This window comes from Brachyhypopomus gauderio, chromosome 1, assembly GCF_052324685.1.
Source record: "Brachyhypopomus gauderio isolate BG-103 chromosome 1, BGAUD_0.2, whole genome shotgun sequence".
NCBI lineage: Eukaryota > Metazoa > Chordata > Actinopteri > Gymnotiformes > Hypopomidae > Brachyhypopomus > Brachyhypopomus gauderio.
Window position 1 is genome coordinate 10,369,247 of NC_135211.1, and position 18,667 is coordinate 10,387,913.

Here is an 18,667-nt window from a genome sequence, read left to right on the forward strand (position 1 = left end):
CTGCATCTGGTGCATTTCTGATTGTTGAACTTATGGCATAAAATCCATGGTAAAGCCATGGGTGCAGTTCCTTTGAATATAGCACCAACTAGAATGACCAATCTTCTCGTAGGTGAGAGCGATGCAGAGGCCCCCTCACGGGGTGAAGCTGGTCATCGAGGCCGTGTGCATTATGAAGGGTATCAAGCCTAAAAAGGTGGCTGGGGAGAAGCCCGGCACCAAGGTGGATGACTACTGGGAGCCTGGCAAGGCCCTTCTGCAGGACCCTGGAAGGTTCCTGGAGAGCCTCTTCAAGTTTGATAAGGTTAAGTGTTACAAACATTCACACACACACATGCATGTTTTTCTGTACACAGTGAAGTTAGATCTATATCATCAGGTATAGTGGCCAAGACAGCAACACAGCTGTACAGTAGAACCCCGGAACTTGACGCTAATTCGTTCTGGAAGGAGCGTCGAGAAGCGATGCAGTTCTGAATCAATAAATAACTGAAAATAACTGAAAATGGATTAATCCATTCTCAACCATTGAATTCCAATGCTAAGTTTGTCACATGATCGCCTTTTTCATACTTCTCTGTGATCGCCTTTTTCAACTCTATTTTTGTTCTTACCATTTCCTCTTTTTTCCTGCTTTTCTTTCATGTTTTTGTCTAAAACAGTACAAAAAATACAGCAAAAGCTTGGAGCACAGCCTCAAAATGGTTTAAAACCTATTGAACAACGGCAACTAACGCCAACTAGCGGCATGTGACCGAAGCGCGAATGGTATTTTGTTTACAAAGTAACGTGAGTCAGGTCGGATTCCGAAGTTTTGTTCGGGCTCAGAGACAAAATTTTCTCGTCGAGTTTTGCGTCAAACTCCGAAAATGTTGAGTACTGAAGCGGTCGAGTTCCGAGGTTCTACTGTATTGTGGAAAATGTGCATGTATACAGCACTCACTGGCTTTTGGAAACAAAACACATGCACACAGGAGAAACAATCTGCCATGTATTTATTTTTCTGTGACATGAACAGGATAATATCCCAGACTCTGTGATCAAACTGGTGCAGCCCTACATAGACAACGAGGAATTCCAGCCTACCTCCATAGCCAAGGTGTCCAAGGCCTGCACATCCATTTGCCAGTGGGTGCGCGCCATGCACGTCTACCACTTTGTGGCCAGAGCCGTGGAGCCCAAACGGGTGAGTCCCCCGCTGCAGTATCAGGGCTCTAGTGAGTCCCCTACTGCAGTATCAGGGTTCTAGTGAGTCCCCCGCTGCAGTATCAGGGCTCTAGTGAGTCCCCCGCTGCAGTATCAGGGCTCTAGTGAGTCCCCCGCTGCAGTATCAGGGCTCTAGTGAGTCCCCCGCTGCAGTATCAGGGCTCTAGTGAGTCCCCCGCTGCAGTATCAGGGCTCTAGTGAGTCCCCCGCTGCAGTATCAGGGCTCTAGTGAGTCCCCCGCTGCAGTATCAGGGCTCTAGTGAGTCCCCCACTGCAGTATCAGGGCTCTAGTGAGTCCCCCACTGCAGTATCATGGCTCTAGTGAGTCCCCCACTGCAGTATCAGGGCTCTAGTGAGTCCCCCGCTGCAGTATCAGGGCTCTAGTGAGTCCCCCGCTGCAGTATCAGGGCTCTAGAGAGTCAGTGCATGTTTGGATGTTTCTGTGTGGGTGTGTATGTCTGCTTGTATGTGCGTCTATAAGTTAACCCAGAATATGTCCTCCTTATGGTCCCACTAGAGCAGCGTTTCTCAAAGTGTGGGGCGTGTCCCACTAGTGGGGCGTGGGTATTGCAGGTGGGGCGCAAGCAATTGGAAGAAATGAACCTTTTTAAGCCTGTGGTTTTAATGCCTGTTCGTTTTGCATAAGCCCCGGATGTTTAAAATGTCTGCGGAACAGATCACCCCCGTCAACAAATCACGATCGCCACCCCCATTTGTATTTTATTACCATTGTGTTTGGGTGATATGGGACAGGTGGGGCGTGGAATTTCCCCTTCTTCTGCGGTGGGGAATAATAGAAAAAGTTTGAGAACCACTGCACTAGACCAGGGTTGCCCGCTATGTCTATGTCTATGTTAATGTCTATGTACGTACATGTGTATGTGTGAGTAGCAAGCTCTTGCTGAGGCTCGGGAGGACCTGGCAGTGACCCAGAAGATCCTGGATGATGCCAAGGAGAAGCTGGCAGCCGTGGAGGAGGGCATCACCACACTGCAGGCCAGATACCATGAGTGCCTGACCAAGCGTGACGAGCTCAACTCCAGGTGCCAGCTCTGTGAGAGCAGGCTGGTCCGTGCAGACAAGGCAAGCTACATACACACACATGATACACACCACACACATATACACAACCACACACCTGTGTACACCACACACAAGTGCACACTATACACCTGTACAAACCACACACACACACCGGTGTACACCGCACACCTGTAAAGACTACACACCTGTGCGCACTACACACTTGTCTACACTACACACCTGTACACACCACACCACACACCTGTGCATACAACACATCTGTACGCACCACTCACAAACTCCACAGCACACATATCAAATATCACACACAGGACACACAGACACCTGTACACACCATGTAAACACTGCACAGTGCTCATAGAACACACTTGTACACATCACAGATACTCCACACACAAAGGCACATCATACTCATCACACACCTGTACACAATACACACGCAACACAGACCTATATACACTACACAGCCACACATGCAATGTACAACTGTACACTTCACACACAACCTGAATCACCTGTTACACTTCTGTGTGTGCATGTGTGTGCATGTGCGTGTGCGTGTGTGTGTGTGGGTGTGGGTGTGTGCGTGTGCTGCAGCTGACTGGAGGGCTGGCTGATGAGAAGGTGCGCTGGAAGGAGACAGTGCAACATTTGGAATATTTAGCAGATAATCTAGCTGGAGATGTTCTGCTGGCAGCAGGACACATAGCCTACCTGGGACCCTTCACCGTAAGTGTGTGTGGGGTGGGATGTGTGTTTTTATTTGATGTGTGTGTATGTGTGCTGCAGGATACATAGCCTACCTGGGACCCTTCACCGTAAGTGTGTGTGGGGTGGGATGTGTGTTTTTATTTGATGTGTGTGTATGTGTGCTGCAGGATACATAGCCTACCTGGGACCCTTCACCGTAAGTGTGTGTGGGGTGGGATGTGTGTTTTTATTTGATGTGTGTGTATGTGTGCTGCAGGATACATAGCCTACCTGGGACCCTTCACCGTAAGTGTGTGTGGGGTGGGATGTGTGTTTTTATTTGATGTGTGTGTATGTGTGCTGCAGGATACATAGCCTACCTGGGACCCTTCACCGTAAGTGTGTGTGGGGTGGGATGTGTGTTTTTATTTGATGTGTGTGTATGTGTGCTGCAGGACACATTTCGTACGTCGGCTACATTGACTGTAAGTGACATCTTACTTTATGTATGAAGATGTTCAACTTACATGACTGGCTGCTGTTATTTGTGGTGCCATATACTACAGGGGAGGCATGATCAAGTGTTTGTTTAGTGAGAAATGTACTTATGGAGCAGGAGTTGTTACAATATTATATTACATAAGGCTGGGTGTTACGTGTGATGTGTACGGTTTCAGAGTGTTATGTGTATGTGCAGCATGTTAGACTGTGTGTGTGTGTGTGTGTGTGTGTGTGTGTGTGTGTGTGTGTGTGTGTGTGTGTGTGTGTGTGTGTGTGTGGGGGTTCCCCAGGGTGAGTATCGGGCAGCGATGGTGGAGGAATGGCTGCTTGGTTTTGCAGAACATCAGGTTCCCCACACAGCTGAGCCCAACATCATCAACACACTAGGAGACAAAGTCAAGATCCGCTCCTGGCAGGTCACTCCCCTGCACCTACACGCTCACACACACACACACACACACACACACACACACACACACACACACACACGCATCCACATCAATGCATGTACACACACACACACACACACGCATCCACATCAATGCATGTACACACACACACACACACACACACACACACACACGCATCCACATCAATGCATGTACACACACACAAACACACATCCACATCAATGCATGTACACACACACACACACACACACACACACACACACACGCATCCACATCAATGCATGTACACACACACAAACACACATCCACATCAATGCATGCACACACACACACACACACACATGCATGCACACAGATACACACAGATACACATAGACACACAAAGACATACCTACACAGATACACACAGATACACATAGACACACAAAGACATACCTACACAGATACACACACGCACCTATACACACACACACCTACACACTGATACACTAGTTCACACAATACACAGACAGACTGTGTCTGTCTTGAAATAAGGACTGCACAAGGAACCTTGTGTGTGTGTTTTTGTATATATATATATATATATATATATATATATATATATATATATATATATATATATATATATATATATATATGTGTGTGTGTGTGTGTGTGTGTGTGTGTGTGTGTGTGTGTGTGTGTGTGTGTGCACATGCATGTAGATTGCAGGTCTGCCAAAGGACAACCTCTCTGTTGAGAATGGAGTGATCAGCCAGTACTCTCAGCGCTGGTGCCTCTTCATAGACCCTCAGGGGCAAGCTAATAAGTGGATCAAGAACATGGTATTTGTCAGTCTTAGTGTTAGTGTGTGTGTGTGTGTGTGTGTGTGTGTGTGTGTGTGTGTGTGTGTGTGTGTGCACTCCGGATCAAATACAACACACCTCCGGGATATGCATGGTGGTAAGAAACCCATCTCAGTGGCGGGTGTGTTGTATGAGGGTGTGAGAACAAACCTTAGTGTGTGTGGTGGTGTGGCGGTGTCTCACAGCCTCAATATCACACACACAGAACAGGGTTTCAGATGAGACATTTCCTGACACTAAAGCAGGCATAAATATTGCTTTAGTGATATTTATATAAGTGAATATTGTTGTGAGTATTGTAAGTGAGCATTTTGTTCTGGGCATACACTATAATGAATGAGTACAAATGCTTAATAAAAAAATAAATTGGGGAAAACAGGAGACTGAATGTTTGAATGAATGTCTCCATCAGGGAATCTTGCTGAACTAGGTTGAGTAGCCACACCCAAACACCACCTATTTTCATGGGTGTTCCTGTAGTTGAGATTCTGCTTGTTTGCTTATCCTGTCCACAGGAGCGTGATAATGGATTGGATGTGATGAAGCTGAGTGACCGTGACTTTCTGCAAAGTCTGGAGAAGGCCATCCAATTCGGCAAGCCCAGCCTGCTGGAGAATGTAGGGGAGGAGCTGGAACCGGCGCTGGACCCAGTTCTACTGAAACAAGTACATGAACACTCTCACAGGGAGAGTCTCCTCACCTGCTTGATCAGTGATGCATGATCACATGATCAATCCAGCAGGTCCATTTATGGATAGAGTCTAGAGGATCTTCAGCCGCTGAGTGGTGTTTTGAAGAAAACTACAAATATTCCGACACTGGTGGGTTAGATGACACTGGTGGGTTAGATTACTCTGGGGGGTTAGGTGACACTGGTGGGTTAGATTACTCTGATGGGTTAGGTGACACTGGTGGGTTAGGTCACACTCCACAAAGTCAAAGTCAAATCTATTTATATAGTGCTTATTACAACACATGTTGTCACAAAGCAGCTTAAGAATCGCATGGGTCCACTGGCAAAGAAAAACTCCCTAGAGAGAGAGATTAGGAAGAAACCTTGGGAGGACCAAGACTCAAAAGGGATCTCATCCTCCAATGGGCAGCCCGCTAGTAGAAGTCCATATTTATAGTTCTAATATCTATAGTTCTAGTTCTAATTCCAGGCCGAACAGTCACAATTCCTCCAATGTAGATGTTGAGCCTCAGGTAGGAGTTCACATCCACTGGCGATAATGGCACATCCATCCATGGTGTCGGCAGATCCATCCATGGCATTGGCACATCCACTGGCAAACCAGACCATCTTTTAAGTGCTTGTATGGAATTGTCTTTAGCAGAAGCATATTACCAGGATATTAAATACAGGTTAAGTATGTAAACAATTTAAACAACTATAAATATATAAATTGTTTGAGTTTAATTAAGTTGTTCAATATATATATAGCACACGTGCCAGTGGATAGCATGTATCACAGCTAGAGTGAACGCATGACATGGCTGGATGACAGCATCAACATTTCAGATTACCAGACTCAATGACAGGAGGCCGCACCTTCACATGTAGAATATTAACTGAAGGCCTGTTTAAATAGGTGAGTCTAAAGTCTAGATTTAAAGATCAGGGGTGGGTTTCCCGAAACGTTCGTAGCGCTAAGTACTTCGTAACCTCGTATGAAACGTATGAGGTTAAGAAGTACTTAGCGCTAAGAACGTTTCGGGAAACTCACCCCGGAACTGTATCAGAATCTCGGATTGGAGCTGGAGATTCTGAAGAAGAAGGCTCTGCCTCCAGCTGTAATCTTGCTCATTTTTGGATCTAAGAAATCCTGTATTTAGAGAACACAGCAGGTGAGAAGGGGTATAGTATGCACTGAGGTCACTCAGATATTGTAGAGCAATATTTAACACCTTATAGGTCAATAGAAGAATTTTTTTCTAAGCCCTTGCATTAAGAGAGTAGTAAAATTTGATCAAATTTTCTAGCCCTAATTAGGACTCTAGCTGCAGTATTCTGTTCAAGTTGAAGATTCTTTAGGAACTGTTTAGAGCATCCAATTAAAATATCGTAACATTAGTCTAATCTTGATGAGACAAAAGTGTGGCCCAGCTTTAGAAAATTAGGAAAAGAAAAATATTCAGTTTTTTATTTTCTGGTCACAGTTCTCAATTTTGGGAGTAATACTGACACCATCCAGATCAGAAGACATATACAACTGAATATCATGTATGTAGCAGTGGAAGCTAATACCACGCCTACGAATGATAGTGCCTAATGGTGGCATATATAATGAGAATAATATGGGGCCCAATGCAGATCCTTGTGGAACAGTATATTTTACCTTTGTGCATTCTGAGTATTCATTATTTACAAGGACAAATTGGTAACTGTCAGGTAGGATTTGAACCAGGAGCGTACTTGACCTCTTATGCCAATGAGTGTCTCCAGCCTATCCAGTAGGATGTTGTGATCAGTGATGTCAAAAGTAGCACTAAAGTCTTAACAGTATAAAAAAATTAATGTGTAGTTTATCGGAGGATATTCAGAGATAATTTACTACTTTAGTCAGCATGGTTTCAGTGCTGTGGTGGGGTCTAAATCCAGACTGAAATAACTCTAGGACATGTTGTGAAGAAACTACTTTCTTTAGAACTTTGGAGATGAACGACAAATTAGAAATTGGCCTATAGGTGGACAGTCACCTTACAAGTGAAAAGCACAGAGAAGTTCCAGTATCGTAAACACTGTACATCTGTCTGGTCATGTGCTCTTACACAGTTATATGTGTGTATGTGTGTATGTGTGTGTGTGTGTGTGTGTGTGTGTGTTGTAGGGGTTTCACCTACTACTCATTTAAAGTAGATATAATTTGTTTTACCTTAATTATTAATCAGTCTCATTAATTTTAGAATCAGTCTCATATTCTAATTATACCAGAACCACAAGTTTAGTTATCAACTAAAGGTAATGAATGGTTTGGTATCTGAAGGATTTAACAATGAATTCTTTGGAGGTTTTGGCAACAACCACTTTTGAATGACATCAACACAGACAATTTGGTGAAAATAAATGATACATTTATTTAAAACCAACTATTCTAAAACACAAAGAGCATCAACATGGATCAGTATATTTACAGTGAAGACTCAGCATCTAGTGTGTGTGTGTGTGTGTGTATGTGTGTGTAAAAAAAGGGGAGGAGTAAGTGTGCGCGCTTGTGCGCGTGTGAGGAGGCGGAGTTGTAATCTCAGTTCTCCTATGGAGAACAAAGCAACTAAAATGGCGCCGACTTTAAACAGTAGAGCAGCGCGACTATGTTAATGAGCTCAGCTGGTTTATTCCAACGTGGTCAGAACAGAGTAATGGCGCTGGCTTACTAACTAAAAATTAATGTAGTGTGTCTGAGAATGGGAACTACAAGTCAAATATTCAGAAGATAAAACATGGAGATTGCATGCCAGGTGGAGAACTTGTGTGTACAAATCTTAACGAAGTTTATGAAAATAAAGTTAAACACAAACATTCAGAATGTATTAACAAAAAACTTAATTAACTCTGTAGTTCAAATAACTATGCCCTTTGATGAACTATGCCCAGCGGTAAGAGTCTCACGTGTTGAGGATTTGGGGTTTTGTGGTCCTCCCTGAATTCTCCTGGAATTAGGAGGGAATTTCCACCGCCAGCTCCTCGTTGATTAAACGACGTCGTCCAGGTGTGGTGGGGAATCGTCCAGGAACGCGAGTCTCGTTCACGGTTTAACAACAGGGAGTTGATCGCCTTTGTTTCAGTCCGTGTGGCCGCGTTAGCAAGCTTGATTGAAGCAAATCGGTGAATCTGTCGTCACGGTAACGTTGATCGGTTGGTTGGTGTAACTCGGGCTCGTTAATGAGGTAATACGACATTCAGCTGTTTGCTGTTAGTCGTATCAAAGTTTGCGTGCTCTCAGTAAAGAAAACTGGAGAGAGAGGAGTGGCGGAGCCTCTCTTTAATAGGTCTAACCTCTGTGTTAGTCAAACCAGAGAGAGAAGGAGATATTACGGAGCCTCTCTTTAATAGGTCTAACCTATGTGTCGGTCAAACCAGAGAGAGAGTGATGAATGGCTGTTCAGGGTATTTAAACACCTGAACTGTAGACACACCCTTACTTCCGTCAAAGCAAGCTTGTTCAATGTGTTGCCAGTGGTACTGCCACCTGTTGGTTTAGCATGGTACCTACATTCCCCCCTTGGTCTTCAGACTGGGGCTGATGTCACAGTCCTGAAGAGCACAAAAGGTTATCCATGCAGTCCATGTTCCCTGTAGCATCCACTGGGAGGTGATCAATTCCATGAGTCAAGTTGTCCATCCTGCTCATAGCATGATCCATGAGATGGCTGGGAGATGCTGTAGACACACATCTGGGCAACAAGTTCACTACTGGGCAGTTCTTGAACAGTAACTAAGGTTAACCAAATCAAGAAAAACAATGAAAGGATACTAATGCATGGCTTAGATTTCACTTGGCTTTATACAAAGAAATCAAGGTCACATGCAGGGTTAAATGCCTTTGATGGAGGAGAGGAAGTACATCAGGCATGGAGAAAGGTGTGTTAGCACAAGTTGGTGTTTGGCTGGAACAAACCTAATTGTGCTTAAAGGTAAAGATCTTGCTGGACTAAAAGACATTTGGGTTAATGTACAGTTAGAGAGTGGTCCCTTGTAGGACCTATTAAAACATAGATGGGGGTTTAACTGAGGTGTAATGTCTCAAATTCTATCCTGTGATAGTGAAGTATTTAACATTGAACCAAAATGCATTTCTAATGCTGCTATTGCTAAGTGTAAGCTTGAGCATCAGGAGCTGTCATCATGAAAAAAACAACTCTAGTGGTTCTGACGAATAGAGTTATGCACTTTATGCCAGACTTATTCGCCAAGTCTGCATCACAGTGGTAGCGGATATGCTTTCCTATATTCTGTGCACATTTGAGAAACATTAATATGGCAAATGGTTTCACTAGTCTTGTTAGACAAAGCTGGGTCACCATACAGTGTTCCTAAAGTATCTTGCACTTGCTATACTGGTAGAGAAGAGAATACAAGATGTGTGAGGAGTAAAATGTAGTATAGCAGTTAGGAGGTAACGCCGGGTACACCCCCCTTAGTAGAGAACCTACTGCATTGAAAATGCAGAGATGTGGGCGGAGATGATGCCAGGAACATCTCCCTTTAAAGGGTTAGAGATCTGGAAACATAGCTACATGTTTACAGGCTGAATGTTTACATGTAACTTTGTATAAAGTCAGTTCTACCTCCTCCTGGCTCAGGCTGGAGGTCCACTAACTGATCTTTATCTATGGCTGTCCCCCCTTCCACTGGTTCTGCCTCTCTTTCCACCTCTTGGCTCTGTCCCTGTGATGAGAGTAGTGAGAGGGGCTTGCAGAAAGAACAGTGAATCTACAGGGAAAACATAGGGAGGATCTTGGAGCTCTTTGGAGTCTCCTTCAAGCATACTGGGCTGCACAACAGTCTCCCAAACTGTCTGCGTGGTCTTTCTGATCTCACGCATCGACAGGTCACCTTGGCATGCTAAAAGTGTGACATGGGTTCTCACACAAGGGTGGAGATTGTGCAAAAATAGGGATTTGAAGGTTCGGTCTTCTGTGAGACCTGGTCCATTTCTTCCCTGGAAAAATGTTTGTTTCAAGCGATTAAAGTAATCTCTGGGATGCTCTGAACGCTTGTGCTTAATTTTAATGGCCGACATGAATGCTGACGCTTCGTCAAAGAAAGGGGAATACTCCTCAGCGAGGGCTTTACAAAGCTGAGTGTAACTGTCCCTAATGGAAAACGGCTGTGACTCTATGAACGTGTGAACTGATCTAGAGGTGGTTTTCCAAATTAGCTTCACTTTCTCTCGTTCGGTTGCATAAGGCAAGTCCGAGAGGCTACGCTCAATTTCTTTGAGGTAGTCTTCAACATGGTAGTTTGAACTTGCTGGGTCAAATGGCTCCATGTCCTTGGCTAGTGAATCTAACAGCTTTAAACGAGGGAAATGTTCAAGGACATGTTTATTAGAATAGGAAGGTGGACCTTCCCTGTCCAAGTGTTGTAACTCTTGGTCAATATGATGCCTACTGCCTCCTGTCTCTCTGTGCCTAGGTGGCAGTAATGAGCCTTTATGCATCTCAAGTTGAGAAATATCTGTATTTCTCCTTGAGGAAAAAGCTGTAGCATGTACGTCACTGTGCCAGCCTGTGCGTGGGTCAGTGGAATGATGCTCAGCGTTTAGGTAAGGACTGTTATCTGCTCTACCTGGTGAGACATCCCTTGTCTGTACGTTCTGCCAGTGGTGTACATCAGCATGCCTCCTGCCGACCTGCTCTGTGTGCATAGGGGGCAACAGTGAGCCTTTGTGCATCTCAAGTTGGGAAATTTCTGCATTTCCTCTTGAGGAAATAGCTGGAGCATGTACATCACTGTGCCAGCCTGTGCGTGGGTCAGTGGAATGATGCTCAGCGCTCATACAAGGCTTCCTAACTGTGGTACCTAATGAGATGTCCCTGGTCTGGACATCACACAGAGGATAATGGTCACCAGCATGCTTTCTACCTTCCTGGTCTCTGTCCATAGGGGGCAACAGTGAGCCTTTGCGCATCTCAAGTTGAGAAATACCTGCATTTCTCCTTGAGGAAGAAGCTGGAACATGTACATCACTGCGCCAGCCTGTGCGTGGGTCAGTGGAATGATGCTCAGCATTTAAGTAAGGCTTCCTAGCTGTTGTACCTGACGGGATGTCCCTGGTCTGGACATCATGCAGAGAATAAGGAGGGCCAAAAGACATAGCAGGATTAGTATTACTCTTTTTGTTACTCAAGAGTAAGGGGGCAGAAGCTAGGGACGAGTAAGAGGGCTCTGCTGACTCGTGGCAAGAGGATGCAGACGGGGCATCTGCTCTAGGAGGGTGATTCTCCACAGAGGCTTCACGTTGAGCTTCAGAAGCTGAACAGTCAGTAGTATCATATGGATACTCTGAGGAAGAACTAGTTACATCTAACCTAAGACTCATGGGGACTGGAGCTGGGGCCTTAGGATGTACAACAGGTGCATCACCTGTGGAGTGCTGACTATATGGGCTTTCTACTGTAACTAATAAAGAAGGTCTAGAGGTGCCAGATCTAGTTGCAAGGAAATCTTGCGCACTCGCACGAGCAAGCTCACTCTCCCTTTGGAGGCGGGCAGTTTCTGTTAAGCCCGTGTGACGTTCACTTACGGTGAGCACGTCATTCAGCGCATGAGTGGTCAGTTGGAGGTTGTGGCGAAGGCTCTCAACCTCAGAACTGAGCTTAGCAGTATCCTGTTTGAGGAGTCTATTTTCCTTGCGTAGTGCCTCTACTTCTAAGCGAGCCTGCTGCTAACATAGAAGGAACATTTTAAAAACTACATCTGGAACGGTAGGGGTCTCCTCAAAGTAGTCCTTTAGAGGTTTGTCAACATCCTTCCTACCTGGTTCAAGCATCTGAAGGAGCTGAAGCAAAGATTGACAAGTATTCTGTTTTAGAAAAGCCATGGTTAGTCTAAATGTACTTATAGACTAGCTCAAAAAAAAGGGACAAAATCAAGTCAGCTTCAGTACAATCTGGCTTAGCTATTGTGCCAGGACCTTGTGTCTGGGCAGGTAAAAAGGGTAATTACCTAGGTGGACAAGCCAAATTGAAACTGGGGTAAAAAGAATTGTGCCAAAGGTGATTATGGTCTCTGAAACTTAACACTAGCACACTGGACCAAAGACTGCAACAGTGAAGTTATACAAAGACAGTGAAGTCTGATAACTGTGCTAAATAATTATCCTAATACTTCTGCAGTACAGGGGAAATCAGTGGGATGCCACACAAATTAAAGCAACTGAATTACTATTGAAGTAATCAGAAATTAAATGAGTAAAATAAATATACTGATCTTCAGTTGATTGCTCAATGAATGTGAATAGTAACCAAATGGTAATCAAATTAGAACACGATCACCAAACTGTAGTTACCAAGTACTAACTTTCCTCTATAGGAAGACTTGGGAAGCGCTCTGGCGCCCTCTTCTGGCGAATTTGGAGATGGTCCTATTCTAATGGCTTGAAAGCCTCTGATATGAAAAATATGGTTGATATCAAACAAATATGGTTGAGCCAGAAATCTTCCTCACACGGGGCACCAATTATGTAAGGGTTTCACCTACTACTCATTTAAAGTAGATATAATTTGTTTTACCTTAATTATTAATCAGTCTCATTAATTTTAGAATCAGTCTCATATTCTAATTATACCAGAACCACAAGTTTAGTTATCAACTAAAGGTAATGAATGGTTTGGTATCTGAAGGATTTAACAATGAATTCTTTGGAGGTTTTGGCAACAACCACTTTTGAATGACATCAACACAGACAATTTGGTGAAAATAAATGATACATTTATTTAAAACCAACTATTCTAAAACACAAAGAGCATCAACATGGATCAGTATATTTACAGTGAAGACTCAGCATCTAGTGTGTGTGTGTGTGTGTGTGTGTGTGTGTAAAAAAAGGGGAGGAGTAAGTGTGCGCGCTTGTGCGCGTGTGAGGAGGCGGAGTTGTAATCTCAGTTCTCCTATGGAGAACAAAGCAACTAAAATGGCGCCGACTTTAAACAGTAGAGCAGCGCGACTATGTTAATGAGCTCAGCTGGTTTATTCCAACGTGGTCAGAACGGAGTAATGGCGCTGGCTTACTAACTAAAAATTAATGTAGTGTGTCTGAGAATGGGAACTACAAGTTGTCAAATATTCAGAAGATAAAACATGGAGATTGCATGCCAGGTGGAGAACTTGTGTGTACAAATCTTAACGAAGTTTATGAAAATAAAGTTAAACACAAACATTCAGAATGTATTAACAAAAAACTTAATTAACTCTGTAGTTCAAATAACTATGCCCTTTGATGAACTATGCCCAGCGGTAAGAGTCTCACGTGTTGAGGATTTGGGGTTTTGTCGTCCTCCCTGAATTCTCCTGGAATTAGGAGGGAATTTCCACCGCCAGCTCCTCGTTGATTAAACGACGTCGTCCAGGTGTGGTGGGGAATCGTCCAGGAACGCGAGTCTCGTTCACGGTTTAACAACAGGGAGTTGATCACCTTTGTTTCAGTCCGTGTGGCCGCGTTAGCAAGCTTGATTGAAGCAAATCGGTGAATCTGTCGTCACGGTAACGTTGATCGGTTGGTTGGTGTAACTCGGGCTCGTTAATGAGGTAATACGACATTCAGCTGTTTGCTGTTAGTCGTATCAAAGTTTGCGTGCTCTCAGTAAAGAAAACTGGAGAGAGAGGAGTGGCGGAGCCTCTCTTTAATAGGTCTAACCTCTGTGTTAGTCAAACCAGAGAGAGAGTGATGAATGGCTGTTCAGGGTATTTAAACACCTGAACTGTAGACACACCCTTACTTCCGTCAAAGCAAGCTTGTTCAATGTGTTGCCAGTGGTACTGCCACCTGTTGGTTTAGCATGGTACCTACAGTGTGTGTGTGTGTGTTTTCAGACATTCAAGCAGCAGGGCAGTACTGTGCTGAAACTGGGAGATACAGTTATCCCCTACCAAGATGACTTTAAGATGTACATCACCACCAAACTACCCAATCCTCATTATTCACCTGAGATCTCCACCAAGGTCACCCTCATCAACTTCACCCTCTCACCAAGGTACCGCACACAGCAACACCGAGTGGTGATGGACCACAGTCACATAGACACACAACCATACCACACATTTCTTCCAAAGCATGAAATAGCTTCAGAGGGAGAGAGATCAGAAATAAAGATTTGTTTTAATTTTCAACACCAGCAAAGGTGCCACCATTGTGCCACCCGTTTAGGGTTAGGGTTAGTAAGCATGTAAGTCCACATGTTGTGTGTGTGTGTGTGTGTGTGTGTGTGTGTGTGTGTGTGTGTGTGGGTGGGTGGGTGGGTATTTGTGTGTGTCTGCTTCCCAGTGGTTTGGAGGATCAGCTGTTGGGCCGTGTGGTGGCTGAGGAGAGGCGTGACCTGGAGGAGGCGAAGAACCAGCTAATTGTGAGCAACGCCCACATGAAGCAGGAGCTGAAGGAGATAGAGGACCAGATCCTGCAGCGCCTCAGCTCGGCTGAGGGCAACCCCGTCGACGACGAGGAGCTGATCCGAGTGCTCGCGGCCTCGAAGCTTAAAGCTGGAGAGATCCGGGTCAGTCCACCACATCAGTGACACTCTCACCTTACTCCCAGGCTCCTTTCTCTGTAAGCCCACCCCCATCCAATAATTCCCTTGAGCAAAACCAAGGAAAGTGTCCTGTGGGAAAGGCTAGTGTGACCTGATTGCGTTGTGACACTGGCAGGCAAAAGTGATGGTGGCGGAAGAGACAGAACACGTAATTGATGCTACGCGTCTGCAGTACATCCCCGTGGCTGTGCGCGCACGCATCCTTTTCTTCTGTGTGTCGGACCTCTCCAACGTGGACCCCATGTACCAGTATTCACTGGAGTGGTTCCTGGGCATCTTCATGGCTGGCATCTCCAACACGGAGAAAGCAGGTAGATCTGCCTCTCTCCCAACAGCGCCACTCTGCTGTTCACTGTTGGAATCTGCAGATTAATGAGCATATGTGTGAACTAGTGAGAGTTCCATCTCTACTGCTATCACTTCCACTTATTACAGTTTTTTTGCACACGCTAAAACCCAGTTTCTGAAAGTATGTCTCCTTTTGTCAAAACTGGTTTTTCGCGAGCGACCGTAGCGTGACTCCGCCATCCTCGTGCGACCCTTAACAGTCACTGTCCACACGTCCCTCTCTGTCACCCCCTGCAGTCAAGGTGGAGACGCGCATCATCAACATTAGCCAGTACTTCACCTTCAGCCTGTACTGCAACGTGTGCCGAAGCCTGTTTGAGAAGCACAAGCTCATGTTTGCCTTCCTGCTATGTGTTCGCATCATGATGAATGACAACCTTATTGATATGGTGAGAGAAACCTCTGTCATATTGCTCTCTGCAGTACAGTTTATGTACTGTGTATTGTATTGTACGTATGTGTATATGTAAGAATATACATTGCAGTATATCTACACTGTAAAGAGTTTATGTGCTGCTCTGTTCTTCATTTGTGTTTGTGTACATGTTAATGTTCGTGCACTTATTACTTTTGTTTATTTGTAATTTTTTTGGCAAGACAATAAAATTGTGTCATGCCAGTAAAGCTAATTTAAATGAAAGAAAAATTCAGCTTTACAGCTCTGTCTTTCAGCTCAGCTGTCTTTATATCTATATCCTTTCTCAGGTTGTCTTTCTTCCTGTCTGTCTATCTTTTATGTTGCTATGTGTTCTTTTACCATTCAGTCACTCCTTAACTCCATCCACACATTCCATGAAGCCACATTTCACTGACTTATTCATTCATTCTCTCTGTTCCTTGTCACTGTTTTATTATTATTGTATTATGATATATACACTGTAGTTGCTCAGGAATATTTATATATGGAGACATTCAGCACTGCTCCTCCTCAGGGATGTCTTGTCCTTCTAGTACACTGTAGGTGCTTAGGAATATTTATCTTTATCTTACTTAAATTAAACTGTACCATGAACCTGATTCAGGCCTGCTGAGCATGTGTGCTCATGAGTGTGTGTGTCTGCAGGCGGAGTGGCAGTACATGCTGGTGGGTGGCACCGCCCAGCTGCAACTGCCCAACCCAGCGCCCGGCTGGCTGTCCAAGCGCGCATGGCAGGAAGTGATGGCCCTGGACATGCTGCCCAGATTCAGAGGCTTGGCAGACACCTTTGCACAACATGAGCTTGAATACAAGAGGATCTTTGATAGCAGCCAGCCACACAGGTAAAAAAACATTTCACTCATGGATGTACACACACACACACACACACACACACACACACACACACACACACACACACACACACACACAGGTTTGAGTGGTTTTAATGTATTGGCATTTTTCTATACATTTTTTACATGTGTGTATTTGTGTGGGTGTGTGTGTATGTTTGTTCGTTTGTGTGGGTGTATGTATTTGTGCGTGTGTGTGTCTGTGTGTGTCCAGAGAGCCTCTCCCAGGTGAGTGGGAAAACAGGCTGGACAGTTTCCAGCGGCTGCTGCTGTTGCGATGCCTGCGTGTGGACCGTCTCTCGCACGGCCTGCAGGACTTTGTTTCAGCACACCTGGGCCAGCACTTCATTGAACCACAGGTGCTGTACTCACCTGTCTGTCTGCTCCCTAGTGCACTCAAATGTCTGTCTGCTCCCTAGTGCCCACACTTGTCTGTCTGCCAGAATATGCTAGTAAAGCTTTTAAATTACAATGCTGAATGACCTTAGTGATTTATAACACTCTAACTCCACATATGTCTAAACTCTAATTCTAATAATGTCTGAATATGTTTAAAATTTAAACTCTACTTATGTTTCAGATTTAAACTCTACTTATGTTTGAGTTTGCTAGGGGTGCTAGGGGCTTTTTAGCACTGTCCTGTTAGGTCTTTAAAATAGTGTTTAGTGTTCACATAGTGGCAGTGTGAGATATTTGCCAAGGTGCTGTTAATCTGTTTCAGAATGGTGATGAATTTTATATGGTGATTTATTGTAAGTACTTAACACTGTGCTTCTCTTTAACAACTCCTTATCTGTCATTTTTCTCCTCTCTCCTGTTTGTCTGTCTCCCTGTCTCTCTCTTGCAGGCGTCTGACCTGTCTGTAGTCTTTAAGGAGTCATCAACAACCACTCCGCTCATTTTCGTGCTGTCTCCCGGCACCGACCCTGCTGCCGATCTCTACAAGTTTGCAGACACTATGAAGTTCTCTAAGAAAATGAGTGCCATCTCTCTGGGACAGGGCCAGGTCAGAGCGCCAGGGCTTCTGGGAAACTAGCCAAACCCAAATTAACAATAAACTTTTGTTCATATTCCCAGTGTATTTCGGGAACAGTTTGTGATCTATTTCTGTTCATTCCAGACCAGGACACTTTCTGAAATTAAGCTCAGTTCAAATGAACCTTTTCACTGCACATTTTGTCTAATCTTGTTAGATTTCACTCCCAAACATGGTCATATGTTTCAAAGTCATTAGCAGCTACCGTCTCCTTCACATGGTATGACTGGACGCTCCTGCCCTTTCCGCACCCCTTCAGCACATTTTCACAATGCGGTGATGTAATCCAGCGCCTCCCCCCACCCTGCTGCTAACTCTGGCCTGGGCTAGGTGAGGGATAAAGGAGGTCAGCTCCTGCAGTGCTGCACACTGGCCCTGTCAGAGTCTCTCCCCCAGGGGATACTCGCCTCCCTCCGTGACTCACACTCAAGGAGAAGACTATCAGACTGGGATCAGATTCTGCCTTTTTCTCATCCGGTTGAATATTACACGTCCCTCCGTGTGTGTGTGTGTGTGTGTGTGTGTGTGTGTGTGTGTGTGTGTGTGTGTGTGTGTGTGTGTGTGTGTGTGTGTGTGTGTGTGTGTGTGTGTGTGTGTGTGTGTGTGTGTGTGTGTGTGTGCAGACTGTCAAACAGTGATCCCAGTATAGTGCTTTAAAGCTCCAATGGCAGGAGCTGTAGACAGACAGGATTGGGAAAGGACTTCTGTTTCATTTCTATTTATTAGACACTGTAACACCTAGTATAAGGACAGCCACAGGAATAATCATGTTTACAAATATTCTGTCTGTTTAGGGATTTGAAAACAGCACGATGTTAAGATTGGGTTTGCTTTAAAATCTTTGCTCATAATCTTGGATTATACTGTACCATGTATGCAGTAGCTATCCCTGTGTGTGTCAGCCTTCTCAATGGTTTATCCTGTGTGTGTGTGTGTGTGTGTGTGTGTGTGTGTGTGTGTGTGTGTGTGTGTGTGTGTGTGTGTGTGTGTGTGTGTGTGTGTGTGTGTGTGTGTGTGTGTGTGTGTGTGTGTGTGTGTGTGTGTGTGTGTGTGTATGTGTGTCAGGG

At 44.7% G+C, this 18,667-nt stretch overlaps 1 protein-coding gene across 3 annotated transcripts in view; it reads left to right on the forward strand.

The window, feature by feature from the left end:
* Positions 1-18,667, forward strand: part of dnah1 (dynein, axonemal, heavy chain 1) — a 70,316-nt gene that overhangs the window by 45,709 nt on the left and 5,940 nt on the right. For all 3 annotated transcript variants that reach the window (XM_076990799.1, XM_076990808.1, XM_076990816.1), the window contains exons 55-69: positions 113-304; positions 1,019-1,186; positions 2,098-2,289; positions 2,848-2,979; positions 3,732-3,857; positions 4,556-4,675; positions 5,212-5,361; positions 14,235-14,395; positions 14,686-14,911; positions 15,063-15,258; positions 15,533-15,684; positions 16,359-16,555; positions 16,779-16,923; positions 17,412-17,570; positions 18,666-18,667. The exon at positions 18,666-18,667 is cut by the window's right edge and continues 130 nt beyond it. In XM_076990799.1, coding sequence (XP_076846914.1) covers positions 113-304; positions 1,019-1,186; positions 2,098-2,289; positions 2,848-2,979; positions 3,732-3,857; positions 4,556-4,675; positions 5,212-5,361; positions 14,235-14,395; positions 14,686-14,911; positions 15,063-15,258; positions 15,533-15,684; positions 16,359-16,555; positions 16,779-16,923; positions 17,412-17,570; positions 18,666-18,667 — 2,318 coding nt within the window. The remainder of the gene's footprint in view (positions 1-112; positions 305-1,018; positions 1,187-2,097; positions 2,290-2,847; positions 2,980-3,731; positions 3,858-4,555; positions 4,676-5,211; positions 5,362-14,234; positions 14,396-14,685; positions 14,912-15,062; positions 15,259-15,532; positions 15,685-16,358; positions 16,556-16,778; positions 16,924-17,411; positions 17,571-18,665) is intronic.